The following is a 24627-nucleotide window of genomic DNA, read 5'->3' on the forward strand; positions in this document are numbered from 1 at the left end:
AATTCACAAGAAGGGAATAGTCTCTAACAACCGCATAAACATGACAACTTTTCCCCAAGATAAAACGTATCTTCAGAGTCGTGGAAACAATAGATAGATATTTCACTCAGTCAATCGTGCATGCTTCTTTCACTAGAGGTGCAGAGAAAGTAGAAAGACAGGCGTTTTCAATAAAAGGTTTTATTGAACAGTCTTCTTTCTCAAGCATAAGAAATCAACTGCTACAATTGTAACACTGTTTGTAAAATATAATGCATACAGTATAAATAGTAGAATAAAATAATACTGTAAGAGCATTGTATGGTTCCTAAACCATATATAAATACATACATAAATAAAAGAGGCTAAAAGTACTCAACTGGTGATTCTAAAATACGCCTACCCCGGTGTACCTAACCTAAGCTTAGTACGAGGGAAGAAGTAAGTGAGGTGTAGCATAAATGTAGTATTCTTTTGCCAAGAGTCTGCTCAAGATTTCTCTACAGGTCTAATCAGCTCCGTACCTTAGTTTAGAATGGAGAAGGTCAGGCTCAGGACTTGATTTCCCAACAACCCGCAAGGGTAGCTTGGAAACACTGGAGTTGGATTTCTCGGCAGGAGAAAAGACAGCGTCTCTCTCAGTGCGTCTGCTGGAGGGTCGGCTTCCTTCGGCACTTGCTGTAGCAGGGCGCGTCGGGCAAGTAGATAGTCGAACTGCTCCAAACCACTGTGTGTTTGCTTGGGCGAGTGTGGGCATATTTATACCTTGAAGGTGCCGACTTTGACGTACAGTTGGATATAATAACGTCATCAAAGAGTCTCAGTTCTTTGAAAACTCCATGAGTTCTTGGACAAATCAATATTCAAGCAAGGGAAAGTCCCTAGCTGCTGAAGCTGCGTTTTCCAAGAAATCGATGTGGATTTTCGGAACTAGTGGAAGTAGCCCTGCCGTATTTGGACTGCATGAGCTATGCCTAAATATGGTTATGATTTCCATGCCTATATAAGGATATGGTGATTTATACCTATATAAGGGCATGATTATCGGGAAACTTACAATAGGGTCCTAAAATGATACATAACAAGTTCATCAGTAGGAAGATGACAGAAATATCATAATGAATGTGTGACACAATTTATTGACAGACGGACGGATATATGGAAGTGGTTGGTGAAGAAGATGGTTGCTGGATGTGAATGAAATGGTAAAATAGTAGGTATAGCTTGACAGGCAGCATATTGGATGATCAGCGATGTATTTTTCCCTCATTTTCTCCAAATGGACACGGTATGGCCAATACAATTACAAGATGTTATCAAACATTGATGATAAATGGAGGAATTCATGTGTGGGCTTATAATTAATTAGTTTTCTGCTATGTAGGTGGGTAAGTAGATGAGTGACTGAGTGGGTAGTTTGACAGGTTCATGGCTTCAGAGCAGCCAGACATATGGATTTGGTAATATCACAAATTTAATGAATAAGTGATTTGGTTTTATGGACAACGTACCATGTTCAAAAATGGGCAGGCAGCAATTGGCTATGAGACCACAGGCATGTTTTAATCAATACTATTTCATGGGTGCTTGGATGCAATTTGTGGGTTGATTTTGGTGATTTGGGTATAAGGGTGGGCTGGTAGAAGAACATTTGCTGTGAAATAGTTTGATTTTCTGTAGTCTGATTGCAGTTTATGTGATGACGGCTCTTCAAGAGGGCGTGTGTGTGTGTGTGTGCATGCAGGCGTGTGTGTGTGTCTCAGAAATGGGACTGGCTGTTTTTTCGGTATGTGAAAGGTGATTGTTTTGTGTGTACCTGATGTTTTAGAGATCAATTGTTAGAAAACTTTTTTTATACAATAAGTTAATTAAAGGCATGTGTGGATGACTGAGCGTTTGTGCTGGAGGTGAACTTATGGAGATTGGGAGAAGCGAAGATGAGTGAGGATTAATACTTAAGTCCAAAAGACACTACTCCCTTCACCTTGGTCTCCCTGATCAGTCTATAAGCTATTAGCTTGTAATTAGTAGAGTACCCATCTCAATTAACGATGGTTAGTTATACAAATCATTGCCTATCACAGTTTAATATAGATTTAGCTATGCTTGTATTGTAATTTAAATTCACATACCGTGTCCTGAAGTTCCAGTACTCGATTAACAATGCCAGTCATCTTTACCCATCTGCCGTCTAGATATTCAGTACCTCGACTGTAGGACCTACGAAGCGCAGTGGTGAGCAATAACTTCATCCTGGAGGGGTACCCAAGTTCAACTTTAGCAGTCTCTTCTTTTTCTGGCTGTTCCTCACTCGAAGTTCCACCATGATTCTGCCCTCGTTGTGCTTAAGGTAATGAAAGTAATGTCAGGAATGATGTATGACATGCCTGCTTACCATAGATGTCTTCTCATTTAAACTTAGTATCCTTATGAGTCAAGTGCACCACAATTTAAAAACACGCATGCGACCTGCACCCGACCCTGGCCCAACACAAGGTGCACATTGGAAATATTTAGTGTAAAAAATATATGTGAAGCACTGCCAACTTTTCCTACACTTTTTTCTTGTTTCTCTTGCTTTATTTCCCTTTCATCTTGATATTGTTCTACCAGATGATAGGGTGTCATAGTTACCACAACACCATATGATTTGAAATATTAAAAATAGTGATTCAAATCACTTCTGAAGCGGTAGCGAAAATTAATCCACCATGGGCGATACGCTTAAATATGATGGTGGACATATGTCCCCATACATAATAGGGGCAGGTCTTGTGTTGATGTATAGGTGTTGAGTGGGGGGCGACCTGTTTTCTACCCCTTTTTCCCCCCTTTGGCTCCTGTGTGTTTATAGTAAAAAATATATGTAACAAAACAGGTTTCACAGAAACCCAGTCTCTTCTACCTCATGGGACCGGAGTGAGTAGTGGGTGCTGCACCCGTTTCAAAATACTAGATGCTATGTGTACTAAAGTAAAAGAGCCAAACTTGCACTCTAGGACTGGATTCAAAAGAAGTTTTATTGGGGACGCCTTTCAATCTGAATGATCTTCCTCATGGCCACATACAACCTTGGCTATGCACAACCACCCTTAAGAAACAACCAGCAACTCATGCAAAGTAAATATAAAGGATACTATTGACCCGGTAAATGCCCAAGATTGTGACAGAAGGCTGCAACATTGCACAACTAACATAGCCCATCTAAAAATATATATTCACATAATAAACGATGCATATGATATCTAAAAAACAATGATCAGAAAAAGTAGCAATGCAACCGCCACATAAAGAGTTCATGGCACATTTGCGATCCGATACAGAGTAATAGTGATAATTAAGAGCATGGTCGTCCAAAAAAGCATAGCCACAGATACGTTAAATATTGAAGTTCCAAATTAAAGGGCAGAATCGAGAATTGTGTCACATAACCCCCTTATGGAGCCTCAATGAATTAATTAAATAAAATGGAATTAAATTCGATTTTAGCTAAGTGCCCTAACACCTGATTATAAACACAGCATCAAAACAAATTCACTACCATACCAATGTGACCTTACAAAAGGTAATGCGGCAACCCCCTTGCACAATCCTGCATAATCAAACATGTATCCTCCCCAAAAATATATAATATATACAATACAAATTACTAAAGTGCACAAAATGTTTGTTTCACACACCAAAAGAACCTATCAGCTTCCCAGCAATATTACACATACAGGATTACCAGTGAATTAGATTCCTCAGTTGCGCCTGCTGACAATGTATAAACATTAGGGAAGACCAAAAAATATGAAAATTCATTAAAAATGTGACTAAATATAAATAAAATTATACAAGCAAATCAGGGAATATTGACCAAACAGTTTCAAATCCATGGTAGGCATTAGAAAAGGGGACAGTGCTCATCTGAAAATGTCCAAGGGAACTTCGAGAAAAGAGAGAATTACAAAAGTTCATCCAATATGTACGAAAAGTTCCTTATCCAGGTTCAGACCACCTGGGGTTCTACTGTTGAGTCGCAAAATGTACTGTGAATCAAGAAGCCACGTCTTCCTTTCCCTGTCTCCTCCTCGTGCCGTCAGAATCCCCCGGTCAATTTAAAAAATGACAAAGAGTCAGGATTTTGTCCATGTTCTGTTGCCCAATGTCTAGCCACAGCGTAGCTTTGATCACAGTTTATCATGGAGCTAAGGTGTTCCAAACCTGACTTTTAATTGGAAAATGGTGCTTTCCACATATTGCAAGCCATAGGAGATACACCAGAACGTAAACACAGTGATCACTGCTGAAAGTTCTGAATTTGTTAATCCTCTCAGTTCTTCCAGTGGGAAATCAGCAGGTTTTCTTATTCTTGCTGCCTTTGCAGGCTTTACATTTCCCACATTTATAGAACCCCTGCTGATCCTTCAACCAGCTGTCTTTGGTGCTTTGTGTACCCATATAGCTGTGGACTAAAAAGTCCCTCAGAGTTCTAGATTTTCTATATGTAACAAAGGGTGAGGTGGTACCTTCTGCCCTATCACTGAATCTGTCTTTACCAAGTGCCAGTGCTTAGACAGCATATGTTTCCACATTTCAGCAGGTGAAATTAATGAATCTTATTCGCTGGTAATTCTGTATGTGTAATATCACTGGGAAGGTGATGGATACTTTTCGGTATGTGAAACAAATATTTTATGCACTTTATTAATATGTATTATGTATATTATATATTTTTGGGGGATACACGATTGATTATGCAGGACTGTGGTATAAGGTTAGCCTCATTACCTTTTGTAAGATGACCTTGACTATGCTAGTGAATTTATTTTGATACTGTGCTAATAATTAGGTGTTAGGACACTTGTGCCAGATTCTACGTTAATTTAATTTAATTTGATCAACTCATTGAGGCTTGATTATGAAGCAAACCTGCCACCACGAGGGGGTTATGTGAAATAATTGACGATTCAGGAAACCAGTATTTGCCCTTTCATTTGAAACTCTAGTATTTATCGTATCCGTGACTATGCTTTATTGGACGTCCATGCTCTTAATTAGCACTATTACTCTGTGTCAGATTACAAATGTATCATGAACTCTTTTTGTGGCGGTTGCATTACTACATTTTTTGATCATTCATTTTATTTAGACATCACATGCATCATTTATTATGTGTATATATATATATTTTCAAATGGGTTAAGATGGTTGGTGCAATATCGTAGCCTTCTCATGCAATCTCTGGCATTTACTGAGGCAATAGTATTTTTTCTATTTTCTTTGCACGAGGTGTTGGTTGTTTTTAAGGGTAGTAGTGCACCATCAAGGTTGTATGTGGTCATGAGGAACATCGTTCAGATCAAAGCGCGTTGCTTATAAAACTTCTTTTGAATGTAGTCCTGGGAGTGCGAGTTTCTGTCTTTAACTTTAGGACACTTATCATCTAATAAATGTCCACTGAAAAAAAAACAAAGGTTAAAGTGACATTATTGTTAAGCAAAAATGTCAGTTATAAAAACTAACATTTTAAACTAAAAAAAATCACTAAAATTCACCAGTCATAGTTAACTGAATTAACTATAAGTTGTGCACTTGCCGTGCACACTACGTAAAATTGTGTAAAACGTTCCTGGTGTCACCTTTTGTAGACCCCGGGAAACATAGTGTTCATATTAAAGAATCATGCATCCCTTTCACTTAGTATCTTGTTCAGTTCGTACTTCTTCTTTGTAAGTGTGGTGAGGGTGTTCCTGTCTACCAGGTTCGCGCTGTGGTTCTTTTCTAGTTCCTTTATCTGGCTCTCCAGATCTGTGATTTTTTTGTTCCTGCTCCTGTTCATCCTGGCTTTGATGCTCAGGAGCTTCCCCCTTATTGTGGCTTTTAATGCTTCCCATAGGGTAATGGTGTCCGTGTCTGCGGTATCGTTGAACGTTAGATATTCCTTAATCGCCTCTTCTACCTCAGTTATGTTAGTTGGGATCTCTAGTATGTCGCTGTTGAGGCGCCAGCTGCGGTTCGGCTTCTCATTGTGTTTCCCGCTTATGGAGAGGGAGATGTGAGCATGGTCTGAAATAGTTATGGGGCCTATTTCCGTTGTTTCAGTCAGGTGTGTGTGGGTGGCGGACATGAGTATGTAGTCAATTCTACTGTATGAGTTGTGTGGGTGCGAGTAGAATGTGTATTCTCTGGCGCTGGGGTGTTGTAGTCTCCATGGGTCTGACAGCCCCAGTTTGGCGCATAGGTTTTTGAGTGTTGTCTGCTCTTGCGTTGTGTGGCTGGTCCTGTGTGGGTGTCTGTCGGTGGCGTTGTCCATCACTTGGTTCATGTCCCCTGCTGTGATTAGTAGCTCCCCTGGTGGGATGTCGCTGAGTTCGCTTCCTACCTCTTCCCCGAATTTTTTGTCTGTCGAGTTCGGGCCATAGATGTTGGCTATGTGTATAGTCTCTTCTCCTCTTTTGATACAAGTGAGTAACCTTCTGCCTTTTGTGTCTGCTTGGTGGTCGTGTACCCTGAACTTTGCTTTCTTGCTTATGATGGTAATCACTCCTCCCTTCTTGTTTACGGCTGAGTGAAATGGCTAACATTTGGATTAACAAATACAAATCCATCAACCTATGCTCAGCGAACAAAGCAGGCAGGGCCCTAGCAGGATACCTGAAAGCCAAACAAAGGCAGCACTCGGTCGCAGCGATCACAGACAAAAACAACAATACCCACACGGCCAACAAGCTAATCTGGAAACCTTCAGGGGTTTCTACAAGGAACTATACACAGGGGACAAATCACTAGGGGCAGACGGAGGCGCAAACTTGCTAGACAAACTTGACCTGCTCAAACTAAGCAATGAACAAAGAGAATCACTAGAACAGGACATAACTGGAGCCGAGGTGGGGTTGGCTATAGACTCGCTGAAACCAAATAAAGCGCCAGGACCGGACGGTTTCACGGCGGCATTCTATAAACAGTTTCAACCCCTGCTAAAAGGGACAATGGTCAGAGTATTCCGGATGTGCGGAGACAGAGGCAGTATGTCTAACTCGATGGCGGAGGCAAACATCATCGTCATTCCCAAAGAAGGGAAGGACCCACAGTTTCCGCAAAACTATCGCCCAATCTCGCTAATGAACGTAGATTGCAAAATCTACGCAAAAGTAATGGCTGCAAGGCTAAACACATACCTACCTCATCTCATACACAAATCGCAAGTAGGCTACCTAAATAACAGACTCTCACAGGACAACACCACACTACTCTGCCACCTCATAAACCGCACAGCAAACAACACGGAGAAGGCAGTCATGATCGCGCTTGACGCAGAAAAGGCTTTCGATAGAGTCTTGTGGCCTTTCCTCGACCAGTGCATGCGCAAATTCGGATTAGGGGATAAATACTGGGGTATGGTCATGTCACTCTACAAAAATCCCTGTGCACGAGTGGTGGTCAACACGGCCACGTCGGCGACTTTCTCCCTGAAAAGGGGGACGAGGCAGGGATGCCCATTATCACCAGGACTATTCCTACTTGCACTAGAACCACTCCTCTACATGATCAGGAACAACCCGCTAATAACAGGTGTACAAGTAGGAGGACAAGCCTTCAAACTGGCTGCATATGCAGACGATATCCTGATCACCACATGCGACCCAGAAACATCAATAGAGGCCCTGATGCATACCATTGAGGAGTATGCGCAGGTCTTCGGATATAAACTAAACCGCGATAAATCAGAGTGTAAACCGATGAACTGCCACACAACAAGGACAGTCCAAGGCACGTCCGGACTTGCGTGGCTAACAAAACCCCTGAAGTACCTGGGCCTCCTCTTCGGAAGAGACCTTAGGCTGACCCTAGACCACAACGAGGAGGCAATGCTGAGGAAGATCAGGAGCAAGCTAGAAGCTTGGAGCCCCAAATTCATCAGCTGGTGGGGCCGAGTAGAGACGATCAAGATGATGATCACACCAATGCTAAACTATCTGCTGAGCATGCTGCCACTAAACCGGACTTCAGACTTTCACACAAATATAGACAAAGCAATCAACTCATTCCTCTGGGGGGGCAAAAGGGCCAGAATCCGGCCTTGAGGGGTTTGATTTGTCCATACAAACCGGCGCGGGCCCTTCGGTCCGACGGAGAAAACCTGGCCATCACACCCAGAGTGAGGAAAGCCCGTACCGGAGGCCGGCGGTTCTCGCTGAATGCAGCAAAACAGTGGAATGCACTTCCTAGGGACCTACGGATGGAACCCTCCTACCTGAAATTTCGAAAAACACTTAAAACTTTTCTTTTTCCTAAGGCCTCCTAATCTCTTTATCCTCTTGTGTTCTGTTATTAGTGTATCAGTGCTGGGACGCCCTTGGGCAGCCATGCGCTTTATAAACCCAATTTCATTTCATTTCAATCAGCCTATCAAAGCTTAGACTAAAGAAAGACCAAGGTGGGCTGAACCTTACGAATTACAAGGCCTTCCAGACGGCCTGCCTAGCTAAACAGGGCACACACTGGATCTCCCCGACACCAGAGTACATGCCGGTCTGGCTCGACCTTGAAAAATGCATCCTGGGGGGAGCAGACCCAATCATGGCGCTAACGGCCAACAGACACCCTGTAGCAAAGAATGCACTCATCAGGAACACAAAGACAGCACTACTAAGAGTAGACAGGGAACTGGGGGTCAGCATCAAAGGCTCCAAATGGAATCAATATGGTACAACTCCAAGGTAACATACAAAGGGAAGATACTAGAGAACAAAGAGTGGTATAGCAGAGGTATCAAGCGCTGATCCAACTAGAGCTGGGCAACAACCCACTCACTTTTGAAGCATTGCAACGCACGCACCAACTACCAAACAAGGAGTTCTATGACTTTCTCAAAATCAAAGCGGCCATCACCAAAGCTAACCTCTCGAAACACAAACCAACCATCATAGAGTACTCACAACATTTAAACAAAATAGGCCACCAAATAGCCCACATTTACAAACTCATCACACCACGCACCACAACACTAAACAACAAAACACTAACATTCTGGGAAGGGGAGTTACAGACACCACTAAGCGAAGGTGAAAGGGCCAGACTATGGACCTCAGCATCCAAAAACAAGGTAACCCCACAACTAGCCCAAACTAAATCCTGGCTACTACACAGACTACACTGGACCAAGCTAGAAACAGTAGGAGCTAGGGAGAGCGACAACTGCTGGAACTGTCACAAAGCTAGGGGGGACCTAGCCCACGTCCTATACGAATGCTCCAAGGTCAAGAGTTTCTGGCACAAAGTATACGACCTCATAGACAAGATTACAGGCAGCCACACACAACGAGGCCTAGCAGGCATAACCGTGGCCTTCCTGGCTACTGAGCTTGACTCCAAGGAGAACCGCGAACTAGTTGACGTTCTGCTAACAGCAGCCGCCAAAACAATTCTAGGAAACTGGAAGAACACGAGCAAAGCAACGTTCAAACGTTGGTTCAACTGGATAACATTCCTACGAGGGGCAGACAACATCACCGCCAATCACCAAGCCGCGAATCATACGGCCAGAGGTGATATGTGGGTGGCCCTGGATGCCCATTTGGAGCGATAAACCCCCCCTGCTCTCTCTCTCTTCTCTTTCTCCTTCTCTCTCGTGCTCCACCACAAGCCAGACAGTATACTTGTCGTAACAGTCAAGAATTGTGACAAATGTTTATCTTTTTATCTTTGTATATGTCAAATTTATTCCAATAAAAAAAATTTGAGATAAAAAAAAAAGAATCATGCATTATTCCACTCTGAACACCCAGAGCTTTTGTTTTGGTTGGGCACTGCTGTAGCCTACCCTACATCCCCCACGACTAGAGGCCTTGTGTTGCAGGGGGTTAGCCGCCCATGGGGTGTCGGGCAACAGTGGACTAGGGGACAATAACTTCACTTTTTCATGGTTATTTTTCAGTGAAGATAGATAGATAGATAGATAGATGGATATAGTGAGGGCGATAGATAGATAGAGTGAGGGCGATAGATAGATAGATAGATAGATAGATAGAGTGAGGGCGCTAGATGGATGGATAGATAGATGGACGGACGGACAGACAGACAGACAGACAGACAGACAGACAGACAGACAGACAGACAGACAGACAGACAGACAGACAGACAGACAGACAGACAGACAGACAGACAGACAGACAGACAGACAGACAGACAGACAGACAGACAGATCTGTACTATACCAATACTTTAGTGGTCTTTGGGTCAGCCCATTGCTTAGCATTGGCTGACTTTCTTGTTAATCTCATTTGCTTGGTTCCTACTCGATGGCTTTCTTCCTTTTCTTACATATGTCTCTACTCTGGAGCATAGCTTCTTTTTAACCATCCTTTTGATCACAAGATTTGTATGCTTGGAATGCTTACATTCAGAACAATAATATTTTTCATGCATTTTCTTACTCTCCCTTGAGCGCTGCTTCCACCACAAATCATCGCCTAAGATTTCTCACAGTGTTGATCCCCCTTCTCCCCGATTTATCCATGGCTACCCGCACCATATGCAACTTTGTTTCAATTTTATTTTTCAACACTACTTTCCAAGCTCCTCCATTGCTCCACTGCCCCTACCACCATTCCCAGTTGAGTTTCATATTAGCAAGCAACATTTGCAAAGCGGAAAGGTAGGTAATGGCATTAAAAGACGAGACCTGTTGGCTTTTTAAATGTTGTTGGGTCTGGCCAAGAGTCATCTTTAGCAGTCTCACCAGCATCAAGCAACAAAGAAATTATAATTTAAAAATGCAAATATATTTACATACATAAGCTGCATAGTACTTGTTGTGTGTTAGCCTTCTTCATCCATTGGCCCGCTAACCGTCATTCACATTTTACTTCCGCCCACCACAGTATACAACATGAGAAAATGGGGGATCCCACTTCAGTCGTAAGCTCTCTTAGTGCAAAGGCAGGTGGGCCAATACTTTTCTTTGCAAATGTCTGTTATTTTATCATTTTTCTATTTTTTTCTTTAAGTCATTTTTATGTTTAAACTATGCATTCATTTGACAGTAATTCAAAGCCAATAGTGCCTTTTTTTACTCCAGTGATTGCAGTATTTTTCAGTGATGTGCATTAAAACTAAAAATAGTTTCAATTCCTGTTATAAGTACACCAGGCTGCCAGGAAGCAGCCCTATCTGTTCTATTAAAATTATATTGATTGATCATTTTTTTTTTTTTATTCTAAGTTTTTACCGTAGGCATATGGGTGTTTTGTGTAGGCAGAATTCTGGCCCTGCATTTTATTATTGTGTCATGTCCTTCCAAGAAAATACAAATGTAAAAATTAAGCATCGTACCAACTTGTCAAGGCCGCAGGCCCACACCTATTGGCTTTGCCAGTGCTTGATGTGAACGGTGGCCACTTGTTCACTACATGGGGAATAGATAACTTAGACTGATAAACATGCTGACCGTTTTCGAGATAAGGCTTTAGAAAAATGCCAAATCATAATTAAAAAGAATATTCGAACCCAGTGACTGACTGATAGTTCTGACTCAGATGTGCCTGCCATGTGACTGGCCCTGTCCCAACTCTACTGGCCTATCCGAGGCAATGCATACGTTTATAGTGCAATCATCCGCTTTCTTCTTCTTGCTGGATGAAGCGCTTCGGCCTGGACCAATGAGCAGCCAGCCCGCCATGGCGTGAGGTCACCGCCGTGTGGCTTGGCACATGCTTTCCTCATCATGCTCCCGAACACCTGCCTCCCAATGCGGCCGGTGATTGAAAAGGCCACCAGATACATATGCTACGACACGAGCGGGGGAGAACAGACAGCCATGCCACTCTGCAGGCCTGCGGGCAGCCGCGTCCTTTGTATGGCACAGCCCCGACCCCCGCCGAGCAGGCATTGAAGGAACACGACGGAGGCCGCCGGCAGCACGGGCCGGAAAGCATGCCTGTGAGGCCTCTGACCGAGGGGGCAGTGTTTCAACACTGGGCTCATTACACGGGCCTGGAAAAACGTGCCGGTACCCCAGGAAAACATCGAATTTCAAAATGAATACACTCTGCAGTGCGCTTTGTAGCCCTGTGTGAGCTCTGGCATGTTTTCCAAAGCCCCGCTGAAATGGAATAGCTGCAGATCACATGTGTGAAATGCTGAGCTGCTTGACGGCAGCCATTACCTCTTCCTCGCCGCGGTCCTTTACTTATTTTGGCTTTGTGGCGTAGACACATTTTATTCTCCAGTAAAAAGAATAAGCGTAGGTAAAGCCAATAGGTCTCGCCTTTTGGCTTTACCAGTACAGAGCTATTGGCTGTGACAATGCTTTATTTTGCCAAATCAGTTCAGCATTTGAAAAAAAAAGGTAAAACACTTTGGGGCAGATTTACAATGGAAGTTACTCAGTGCATTCCGCAAGCCATTAGGTTGCGCCAAACGGAGTCACTTTCAAAGCACAGGGATGAGACATTTATAACAATATTTCGCATCTCTGTGCGCACAAACTGCAGACATGCGCAGGCACCCTTGCACCATGGTGTAAGGATGCCTGCGTCATGGGGAGATTGTTTTTGTGCAGGAAGGGGCACTACATGGATTTTCCTCTTTCGATGCGTGCTGTAGAATGCAGCACACATTGAAAGTGGTGAAAACGCGGAGAAATGTTTTCATTTCTCCTCGTTGCGCCTCGCTAGGCCACCCCATTCAGACGCATTTCCAGATTAACGATTCCTCGTAAATCTGGAAATGTGTCTCGTTCCATTGGTGTTGCGTGAGAACACCCGCAGCAACACCCATCAAACGCCCCTTTCACGCAAAGTGCTGCGTGTAAAGGGGCCATCTTTACAAGGACAGAAAAAGCCACATAGGGTGGCTTTTCCTGTCCTTGTAAATAAGGAGCAGTATGATACGCAAGCAGTGCGTCACATAAAGTGACGTACTGGTGGCGCAGGGGGCTTGTAAATCTGCCCCTTTATTGCCAATGCTGGGCAGCATCGACAAAAAAAAGTGTGATGCTGTATATGCGTCATCGTGCATCTGAACAAATGAGTTATCATGCTTTGGCAGCCAGAACGTCATCGGGCATGTATTGAACAGCATCACCTCACAGCAGCCATTTTGCATTTTGGTTTACTTTTTCCTTCCAAGATGGCAGGTGCTCCATGAAAAGACACTGCCAAGTTTCACTTTCAAATTTGCTTTAATAGATAGAATGTATTAAGGACGGGTGCACTAGAACTCTACTATGAGGTCACCGTTCCTACTCAAGCCTTTCACCGGTATTTCAGAGTATAACTGTCATGCAAACAAAGACAAGTTAATTCGAAGGGCTAGTCTCAGTGTGCTATGGGGCGCCCTACCTAAATTGACACATATTGGCCAGATTATGTACTATATATGGTTTACTTTAAAGAAAAGGCGTATGCATCTATTTACAGCGCACCTGGTTTCTTTAACAATAAATATAATCCGTGAACACAATAATGCAAATGTTGGTACAACCGATGAGGCCTGACTTGTGCTGTAGAAAGCTATGTAAACAAATAAATACAATGTGAATTATCCATGGTCACCCAGCAAAGACATTCCAGGATGCAGTGTAAGTGTCCCTAGGCTTGTGGAGGTGAATCCTTAGAGGTGACACAGAGGGTTCACTGGAGGGGGTGGGTAGGCTCTTGAATATTATTCCTTCTCCAGCAGGACAACAATTAGCCTTAATTAGAAACAGTCAAGCACTAACATGCATGAGCCTCAACCGCAACAGTGCCTCAGAATAGGAAATAACTGTTTCCGCGATGGGACACATTGCTTTAGATAAGGAGATAGTCCGTTCCTAAATAAAAGACACACTGTTTCAATTAAGAGAAAGCACGTTCCAGAAAAGCACAAAGGAGAGACACAGTGGGGCATATTTACAAAAACATGTTGGAGCGTGATGCCACGCCAAATATGGCAATGCCGCACTCCGACATTTTTTAAACACAGGGATGCGCTGTATTCACAAGAATACGGTGCACCCATGTGTGTCCCCTAGCGCTGGTGCAAAAAAAGCTGCCTAGCACCAGCGCAGGCACCCTGCCGCCCTGTTGCAAGGGTGCCTGTGCTGCAGGGGCTATTGTTTATGTGCAGGTAGGGACACCTTCCTGCTCATAAACAATAAATAATTGTATTGTATTGTAATTGCATTTATATAGCGCTTACTACCCCTGACGAGGCGTCAAAGCGCTTTTTCGGCGAGTAGCACGCTACTCCTGGACGCATAGAGGATTAGTGTTGAATTAGTATAGTGAAACATGCAGGTACATTTTAAGTGGTGGATAGGTTAGTCAGTTATTTGGATTTGGAATGATAGCAGAGGAGGACAAACGTTTGTATTTATATAGCGCTTGTTGACGCACGCTATTCAGGAAGCCTACAAAGGATTAGTGGTGAATTAATATGGTGAAATATGAAGTCATTTCAGTGGTGGATATAAGTCAGTTACTTGGAGTGAGAAGGATAGCGGAGGGATAAAGGGGAAGAAAGATTTGCATTCATATAGCACTTGTTACCCCTGATGGGTGTTGAATCGCTTTTCTGGTGAGTAGCCACCACTCCGGAACCCATAAAGGATTACTGATGGAAATTAGTATAGTAAAAAAAATATGAATTAATTTGAGTAGTGGATATGTTATTCAGTTATTTGGGTAGTATATTAGTATAGTTAAATATGGAATTTGAGAAGTGAACATGTTAATCTGTTAATTTCGATTGAAAAGGATAGTGGAGGGATAAAAGAGTGAAAGATTTTTTTTTAGGTCTTAGCAATAGGAGGAGGCTTTTGGATGAGTAAAAAGGAGTTTTGGAGGGGAGGACTCAGAGAAAAGAGTTTAGAAAGGTTTGTTTTAGGGGATTGGTATAGTAACAGGTGGCAGATGATACAAGGAGGGCTAGAGTGGTAGAGAGTCTAGAAAGGGTTATTTTGGCAATCATAGTAGTGGTATGGGGTTTGGGATAAATGAGAGAGTGGATGTAGAGGATAAATAGCTAGATGTATAGGATGAGAGATAGGGTAGTGCATTGGAAGGAGTAGTAGAAGAAGTTTGAGATGAGTCAGAAGGTTGGGCTAGAAGATATATTGAGCGAAGTATAGGCTGAGAAATAGGGTAGTGCATTGAAAATGCTAAATTAGAAGAAAGTGATAAATATGTAGATCCATAATTACATTGAAAGTATATGTGTTGCAACTAAGAGTTACAAAGTGTGGTGGTGTGCAGTGTGTGTGTTGTGCTTTAGTGTTATTATATAGAAGGGAGAGGAGGGTGTTTGTTGGCAACTGATGGAAGGTCTGTTAGGTGTAATTACAGCAGGGAGAATGTGTCTGAATGGGACGTAGTTATGTATGGTGTTGATTGGTGTTGTGTTAGTTATGAGTGTATTGGTTAGTGGTATAGGATAGAGTTGTGTACTGTTTGTAGGTGATGGTGGATATATGTGGCAGTTGGGATAGTAGGGTGTGTAGATGTGGTTTGGTTGGGTTTGTAGTGCAGGCTGGTACATTAATCTGTGCATAGTGTTGTGCATCGTGTACATTTGGTGTGAGTGTGTTGCTCTGTGTGTGGATGTGGATGGTGTGGGCCGGGTATTGCTAAATGAGAAAAAGGGCAGCCCTAGTCCCGACCAGTCTCGAACAGGCTCAAACAGGCAACTGCCCTTGTCCTCTCTGCCCATAACAGGCTCAAACAGGCAACTGCCCTAGTCCTCTCTGCCCATAACAGGCTGAAACAGGCAACTGCCCTGGTCCTCTCTGCCCTTAGCCTCGACGCCCGGGCTGAGATGCCCTAACCCTGGCCTTTTTTATAGCCCTTGTAATCAGGTGAACTCTTCAGCCAATCAATCAATCAATCAATCATAGCATTTGTATAGCGCACTACTCACCCGGAAGGGTCTCAAGGCGCTTGGGGGAAGGGGTCTGCTATAGCTCGAACAGCCAGGTCTTGAGTTGTCTCCTGAAGGCGAGATGGTCCTGGGTCAGCCGAAGGTGGGTGGGGAGGGTATACTCAGACGTGAGTCCCTTGCTCATTGCACCATCAGGATTCAAGCAAGCCGGGCCGAAGATGGCTGTGATGCCAGAAACCGGTCCCCGGAAGCTTGTTTCCTTCCCAGTATAAGAATTGGCTTGGTAGTTTGGTTTGCCCTGTTCCCATCATGCACTGGGACAGGAACAGACTAATTTGCATATAGCCAATTTCTGAGCTGGGATGGTGCAGTGAGCTAAAAAACGGTGATGGATTAAAACCATGATCTCTTGACTTGGTAAGAGTATTCTGCATCATTCAGAAGCTCTGTCCATCACCACCCCCCTTTTCCAAAATCGGGTGGGGAGGGAGTTCCATGTCTTGGCCGCCAGGTAGGAGAAGGATCTTCCTCCGGCGGTGGCTCTTCGGATGCGTGGTACGGCGGCGAGGGCAAGGCTTGTCGAACGTAGCTGGCGGGTGGGCGTGTAGAAGGTCAGGCGGTCGTTGAGGTATTGGGGACCCAGGTCGTGGAGGGACTTGTGTGCGTGGTTGAGGAGTCTGAACGTGATTCTCTTGCTGACAGGGAGCCAGTGCAGGTCCCTCAGGTGGCCGGAGATGTGGCTGCGTCGGGGGATGTTCAGGATGAGTCGGGCGGAGGCGTTCTGGATGCGTTGGAGTCTTTTCTGTAGCTTGGCTGTGGTTACGGCGTAGAGGGTGTTTCCGCAGTCCAGTCGGCTTGTGACGAGTGCCTGGGTGACCGTCTTCCTGGTTTCGGTCGGGATCCATCGGAAGATCTTGCGGAGCATGCGTAGGGTGTTGAAGCATGATGAGGAGACGGCGTTGACTTGTCTGGTCATCGAGAGGGAGGAGTCCAGGATAAAGCCCAGGTTGCATGCATGGTCTGTTGGCTTGGAAGTGATGCCCAGGGCGGGGGGCCACCAGGAGTCATCCCAGGCGGAGGGCGATGGTCCCAGGATGAGGACTTCCGTCTTGTCTGAGTTCAGTTTCAGGCGGCTGTTCTTCATCCACTCGGCGACGTTTTTCATCCCTTCGTGTAGGCTAGTTCTAGCGGTGGCGGGGTCTCTGGTGAGGGAGAGGATCAGTTGGGTGTCGTCGGCGTAGGAGATGATGTTGAGGTTGTGTTGGCGTGCGATGGCTGCAAGGGGTCTCATGTAGACGTTGAAGAGGGTGGGACTGAGGGATGATCCTTGCGGTTCGCCGCAGATGACTTCGGTGGCCTCGGATCGAAACGGGGGGAGGCGGACACTCTGTGTTCTTCCGGCGAGGAACGAGATGATCCATTCCAGTGCCTTCTCTTGGACACCTGTGTTGCTGAGGCGTTCGACTAGGGTGCGGTGGCAGACAGTGTCAAACGCTGCGGAGAGGTCAAGGAGGATGAGGGCCGCTGTTTCCCCGTTGTCGAGCAGGGTTCTGATGTCGTCGGTGGCTGCAATGAGGGCGGTCTCGGTGCTGTGGTGGCTCGGAACCCGGACTGCGAGGGGTCAAGGGATTCGTTCGTCTCGAGGAAGGCGGCAAGCTGTCTGTTGACGGTCTTCTCGATGACTTTGGCAGGAAAAGGGAAGAGCGAGATGGGGCGGAAGTTCTTGAGGTCGGTGGGGTCCGCTGTTGGTTTCTTCAGTAGGGCGCTGAGCTCGGCATGCTTCCAGCTCTCCGGGAAGGTGGCGGTGTTGAAGGAGATGTTGATGATGTCCCGGAGTTGGGGTGCGATGATGGAGTCGGCCTTGTTGAAGACGTGGTGGGGGCAGGGGTCGGTTGGAGATCCGGAGTGGATGGTGTTCATCGTGCGGGCTGTGTCTTTGGTGGTCACCGTGGTCCATGTGCGGAGGGTGGAGGTGGGGGCGTTGGTTCGATGGTTGGGTGCGTGGATGGTGCGTCGAAGCTGTTGTGGATGTCGGTGATCTTGCGGTGGAAGAACGAGGCGAGAGAGTCGCAGAGCCAATGGAAACCCTAGCCCTAACACTATCCAATCACAACACTAGTCCTAAAATCTAGGAACCAATAGGAGACCAAGACCTTACAGCTAATCTTAGCCCTAGTCCAAGCACCCAATCAGTTCAAAAACCCTAATCTCTACATCCAATAAAGGCCCTAGTCCTACCAGTAGTCCCAAAACAAGTCCATGCAATGGCACAGGTAGCCCTAGTCCCTACGTCCAATAGAAAGCCTAACCCTACTCTAAGTCCCACACCTAGTCCAGCAACCAATCACACCAAAATCCCTAATCGTTACTTCCAATTAAAGCTCTAACCCTAGCCCTAGTCCCACCCTACTCCCAACAACCAATAACATAGGAAGCCCTAGTCCCTACTTCCAATAGAAATCCTAGCCCTAGTCCCAACCCTACAATGATTGAATCACAGACCCAGAAACCAATCAGAACCCTCAAATACCCAACCAATGAGGACATTGACCCTAATCCTATAGAAACACCAGATACAACCACCAATCAGTGTAGACAAGTACCAACCACTAGCAGACCATATAAGGTCCCAGCGACCTCAGACAAGGTTTGATGGCCAGGGAGTTGAAAGCTGCTTCTCCTGTTCAGAATCTCCTAGAAGACAGACAGGCTCAATCCACACCTTGGACTTCAGCAGGTAAGGGCCTCACTATCTTGAACTCTAAAAATACTGTTTGAATACAACTTTACTCCCCCTGCTGGCCAAAAAACGAAGTGCACAAGCCCTAGTAAAACACAGTTAAAACAGCTCACAGAAGCACCCTCTGATGTAGAAAAAAATCCCTGTTGCTGGGGGGGAGGCAGGGGGGCTGGTTTCACTGGCTTGTGAACACAAAATGGTGGCTGGGAGTGCACTGTTTTAACATACAGGTCTTAGCACAGAGCAAAGGAGAAATTTGGAGGGAAAACAGAATTGTCACCAAGGAATGAGACGGACAAACTACAGAGGTTGGACTGCAAATCCCACAATTCAACACACTAAATGGAGGCAATCATGGGCAGGGAAAACCATAAATTTAAAACACAACACAGGTGATAAAATATGCAATTACAGGCAGGCTAAAACTACAATTTTTAACTGTAACACCCACAGGCATAGACTGTAAACACAGAAAGTGAAAATCGTTTTTTAAACAACTTTTTGTCTTGGGAAAAAACAGCACTAGTCTGTCTCCTTACCACTTCTAAGACCAAGTATTCCCTGGTGTTAGTTTTTGGCGCAGCCTCAGACTTGTAAATCTGGGGCTGCGTCAAAACCCAATGGGTGCTGCGATGGAATGCCCACTGCAACACACATTGCACGTCCCTTTGCCGCAGAGGAATGTGGCAGAAAGGGGAATAATTACAATGTGATGTTAAGCTATGCTAAGTGGCTTAGCGCCACCTTGTAAAAATTGGAAATGGCGCTCGGTCATAGAAGAAACAAAAAAAGTAATGCTCTGGGAAGGATAGGGACTTGTACATATGTCCCAGTGTTCCCACGTTCAGTTTCTTGGCATCGGCATCTGTGCTCAGACGTCCTCTCAGGGCAGAGATCGAAAAGAGTCCCAGATTTGCTGCAGCATGAATGAGGAGCAATGAAGGGAAAAACTCACAATATCAAAGTCGCGCAGCAGAGGGGGTCTATGGAAAACAACATGGAGGACAGAGGAGCAATGGGGTGGTTGTGGAGAAAGGAGATGCACACAACGGAGAAACCAATGTGGAGCGTGGGGAGAAGGGGAAGGAAGCTTCACTGGGGAGAAAGTTGAAAAAAACACATTCTCAAAAAGTGCCTAAGCACAAGAAAAACAAGGATTTTCCTAAAGGCAGTGGAAGGATACAAGTCAGCTAGTCAGCCAAGCAAAAGGATTGTAAAGAAGATATGCTTGAAGGGAGGGACAAATACAAGATGGGGCACGGAAAGCCCTCGAATAAAAAGCAGGCAAATGAAAGTGACAATAAAGCCAACCAGTGGTAAGCAATGGGTGAGCTGTAAACCCACTGTAAATTCTTGGTAAGCCCACAATACGTCTTTCGCAACCAGACAATAATCTAGGATACCGCCCACTCTAAAAGTGTATTCCAGGGATTGAAAACATCTCCAGACATGGTGTGCTTCTAAAGATGTGATGCCTCCTTCTGTGCTCCTGCAATATCGCTTGATTTTCTAAGTGATGTTTTTTGGCCAGGCTTAGCAACATCATTGGAGAGCCAGTGGGCCACTTGTAGAAATTTTAGAAGACAGGATCTTCTAGCCTTGCACGCAAGGCCGGACTGGGCGTACCAGGCATTGGACGTTTCACTGGGAGACTGGAAGGGAGTGGTGTTTTTTTTGTGGGGTCTGATTTTGAAGCAGTGCAGCAGTTTCAATAGCACTGCAAAGTTCCTTTTATATCAGCAGTTTTTGAGCAACAATAAAAGAGTCAAGATAAATGTGGGGATCAATGAACCTGCTGGAGAGAGATGGAAATGTTGTCTAGTGACAGCTCTGACTTATTTAGGATAGCGCAAATGGTTTAGATTCCTGCTGCTAAGAATGTGTCCCATCCATTTCAAAGAACAGTATTTTATGTGCATAGCTCAATGGGTTACTGCTTTTTTCAGAGAGATTCTTTAGTCACTGAGCAGTTCATAAATTACAATCGTAATCTAGCACAGTGAGCTATGAACTGTCATGAAAGAGCTGCATGCAAACTGCATGGTCAAGGTGGGAAAGTTATGTTTTGTCCCAGTCTTTCATTATCCTAATGTGGCTAAAAAAGGTTTGTTTGGATGGAAATACATTATTATTATTATTATTTAAGTCAACCCTAGCCACTGTGTTATGTTCTGAATCCTGAGTTTGTGCTTCTCCAGAACAAGCACTCTTAAAAAATGCCTACCAGTATGGATGCCATGTGAATTCTACACCTTGTAGTCCCCTTTGCCTTGTGTAACATTTTCTATACACTGAGTTACATACGCATAATGCATTGTCTCTGTATGTGAGTGATCTAAAGTGCTCCGCCAACCTACACTGGTTTGAGAGGTATTATAAAACAAATTAATTACATGTGAGGGGCTATGGAGAGATGAGAGGCACTGTTGGAGGGTGATAGTGAGGGAATCATTGAAGAGCCCCAACATGATTGACGCATCCTGATGCACTACTAAGGTCATCATTTACTATGCTTTAAAAACTAACACAATTGAATATATAATGACAAAAGTGTTTTAGAATGCACCATTTTCCACACATTTTCTTGGGGGAGAACCCTCAAAACCTCCCTTTATAGTGGCCAGGCTCACTAACTGCACTCGCTATGCACCGTACAGGGGCTGGTCTGACAACATTTGCCAGGGCTGCTTTGGATTCCCAGTCCGGCCCTGCTTAGATGTCTTAGCTTCTAGGCTCTTGAGAAGTTTCTTGGATTGCTGACCTGTGGTTCCTTCTCCAGTTCCTCAATGGAAATTATCACCGGTTTGAAGATGCCTGCAGAAAGCACCCTTTTCACCTTTAGGAGAATATATCCTTAAGGGTTTTACAGTTAACATTTTTTTTTCCTAGTAGCCATAAACCAGATCAGAGACTGGTGGATATTGGACTTCTGCTATGCCAGGACCAATATATCAGGGTTTTTCCTGCTAAAGTTGTGCTACAGCAGATCCAACTGTTTTACAAAGGATTGCTTCTTCATTTCATATAGAATAGGCCATGGTGCTTCCTATATGTTTTTGGGGATATCTGGGAAGGGTTTACATCATTGACGAGTACTTTAGTAGATAGGTAGATGTATAAGACAAACAGTTTCTTTGGGATAATGACTGTCAGTTTCCATGCTTGCTGTTTCCATTCGGGGTGGATCAACCAGGGAAACAGCACATCACATGTAGCTTTCAAGGGAGTTTTTCTGAAAGATATTTGTAATGCTGCTACTTAGTCTACACCTTACACTTTTGTACTGCATTATAAACTACAACCGGTATATATGTATTTGTATTTATATAGTGCAACCCTAGCTATGAAGCAATGTAGTGCTGTACATTACATGAGTGGTTCCGAAGCGATCTACAAGATTGTGTACATCAAGTGGAAATTAAACACATACATTTTACAGTCACTACATTTCACTTTTTTAGGCACAGGATGTAATTTGCCCAGTCTCACTTAATGTTGATTCAAGTGCCAAGGCCGAGAATTGAATCTGGGCCTCCACGTTCCAAAGTTGACAGCTCTTGCCGCGTGGGTGCATTTCCTCCCCTTTGAAGTTCACTTACAATGTTTGGTACCAGTGTTTTGTCAGCCATCTGGTCATATTTTGGAATTATGATTCCCATGAATAATGAAAAAAACGGTTTCTCTTCTGTTACAATAACATCAGACAATCAATTCAATTTATTCGGTTTTTGCATAAAACCATAAAAGTCAGGTAGTACAGAATATACAAGAAAGTCTATCGTAAAACGAGTCTGCCACAACACATGATCTGCATTGCAATCTATTAATCATTCGTTATTAATTATGTACTCTTACAAGTTTATATGCTTTTTTGTAATAATTTTGATTACCCATTTAATGTTTTTCTTAAACCCCTATTGAAATTATTGGGATACCTAAGAGGTTCAGAGGCCCTGCATCATTTGCAATTATTAAACAGCCCAATTATCTGCTGCAGGGCGAGTTCCTTTCTTAAGGCAGCAGTTAGAGCAAGGAATACTATGGTTGGATAAGCATGTATGTTCCATGTCATGATGATATCATATTTTCACTGTCTTTTATAGCTTTTTTAAAAGATATTTATTATTCTGTATGTGTGATAGTTTTATTTTACAGTTCGCATTTTATCTTGCTGTTGATTATCCTTCGACCTATATGCCGTTGCCGGCATTCGTTTACAGGTTTAGGCTATTGTACCATTTTTATCGTGCTTATTTTGTATTGTATTGGAACGTTTCTTTTATGGCCAGGATTTGCAAAATAAAGATTTCTTGAACTGAACTGAAACTAAAGGTGTATATATAAAGGCATTTGGGTACATCCTCAATAGGTAAGAACAATGCTTAATATGTAAAAGAACAAGTTCTGGTGCCCAAAGCTCCACTCAGAAGTTCACCCTATTAAATGTTGGTGTGCTGAATACCGAGGCTGCATGTTCTTGAAGCCACCTCATGCCTCTCATTTACTAGAAACTCCCAGCCCCTTTATTTCACTCTTGCATGTTCTTTTGAGACGTTTTTTCTGTCTCTCTCTTCCTTCTACTTTCCCATGTGTGTGTTGCTCCCTCACCTGCTCTCAGTAAATAGTTGATGAGGAAAAATAAGTTTTGGTCCCAAAAAAAGAGTGTCAGTGGGCCCCACGGCAACCACTGGTTCAAATTGCACACTGACTATGATGCGACGAGAGAGAACACGGAGGAGATAATGTGCAGGTTACTTACTGATAATCTACATTATCCCCTAATGCCGGGGGACAGTAACGAAAATGGAATACCTATGATGCCCAGGGCTTTCTTTCTGCCCTCGCTGAATCCTGTCCCGTTTTCCACCCCTCCAGCGACATTGATCATCTGGAACAGGAAATAGGTTCCTGGCTGGTGTCGGCCAGTGACCAGTTCGCCCCCCTGGTCACTTTCCCTTGTACTAGGCATCGGTATTCTCACAGGTGGTTCTCTGATGATCTCAAGACCCTGAAACTAAAAACACGTCAGTCAGAACGCACCTGGAGGCGCGACTATTCTGACTCAGCCAGATCGGCCTACCTGGCCACACGTAATAACTATAAATCTGCTATTAGGTCAGCCAAAATAGAACACTTCTCCAACAGAATTGCTACAGCCACCAATAAATCTAAGGAAGTGTTCAGAGTTCTAAACGAGCTAACCACTGACGAAAGGTCACTCCCTGCTCAGACCCCTACCCAGGCTCTACCTGTGATTCTCTGAACTCTTTTTTCTTGGAAAAAGTAATCAAAATTAAAAAATCTATCCCCCCCCTGCCAAGTTTCCTCCTCTGGACCCCTCCCTTAATAACACTGTGACCTTCACTACTTTTCCTGTCCTAGACACGACCTCCCTAACCGAACTCGCCACCCGTGTGAAATCGGGCTCCCCCAATGATTGTTGCCCTCCTTCTGTCCTGCGTAGCATCTGCCTTAATCTGCCAGATAATATCTTACACTTACTCAATAGTTCGCTCACCAGTGGCAGCGTCCCCGCCTCTTTCAAGGAGGCTATCTTGGTGCCTCTTCTGAAGAAGCCGGGTGCTGACCCTGTCGAGCCATCGAACTATCGTCCCATCTCCCTCCTTCCCTATTTCTCTAAAATCTTGGAGGCCCATGTCACCCGCTGCCTATCAAACTTTGTGGAATCTTCCCAGTAGCTCGAGCCTAACCAGGCGGGCTTTCGACCTGCCCACTCGACCGAGGCGGTCATTCTGGCAGTTCTCGATACACTCAGGAGTAACGCCGATATCGGGAATCCTCAAGCTCTCGTCCTTCTGGATCTATCCGCCGCGTTCGACACGGTGGACCACAACATCCTTCTCCACCGTGTCGGGCAGGCCGGCATCCGTGGCCTTGCTTTCGAATGGGTCAGATCCTTCCTTACTGGAAGAACGCAGACAGTCCGCCTGGGTCCCTATATGGCCAAGAAATCTCCTACGCTCTGCGGAGTCCCCCAGGGCTCCTCTCTTTCTCCGCTCCTATTTAATTTGTATCTTCGGCCACTGATCCAATCCCTCCTC

General features: G+C 44.5%; 1 protein-coding gene across 1 annotated transcript in view; it reads right to left on the reverse strand.

Moving 5' to 3' along the window:
* LOC144798650 (uncharacterized) overlaps window positions 1-24627 on the reverse strand; it is a 586698-nt gene that overhangs the window by 305034 nt on the left and 257037 nt on the right. The window contains exon 6 of the mRNA XM_078669633.1: window positions 2112-2323. Coding sequence (XP_078525759.1) covers window positions 2112-2323 — 212 coding nt within the window. The remainder of the gene's footprint in view (window positions 1-2111; window positions 2324-24627) is intronic.

The sequence above is a fragment of the Lissotriton helveticus genome, chromosome 12 (assembly GCF_964261635.1).
Source record: "Lissotriton helveticus chromosome 12, aLisHel1.1, whole genome shotgun sequence".
Taxonomy (NCBI): domain Eukaryota; kingdom Metazoa; phylum Chordata; class Amphibia; order Caudata; family Salamandridae; genus Lissotriton; species Lissotriton helveticus.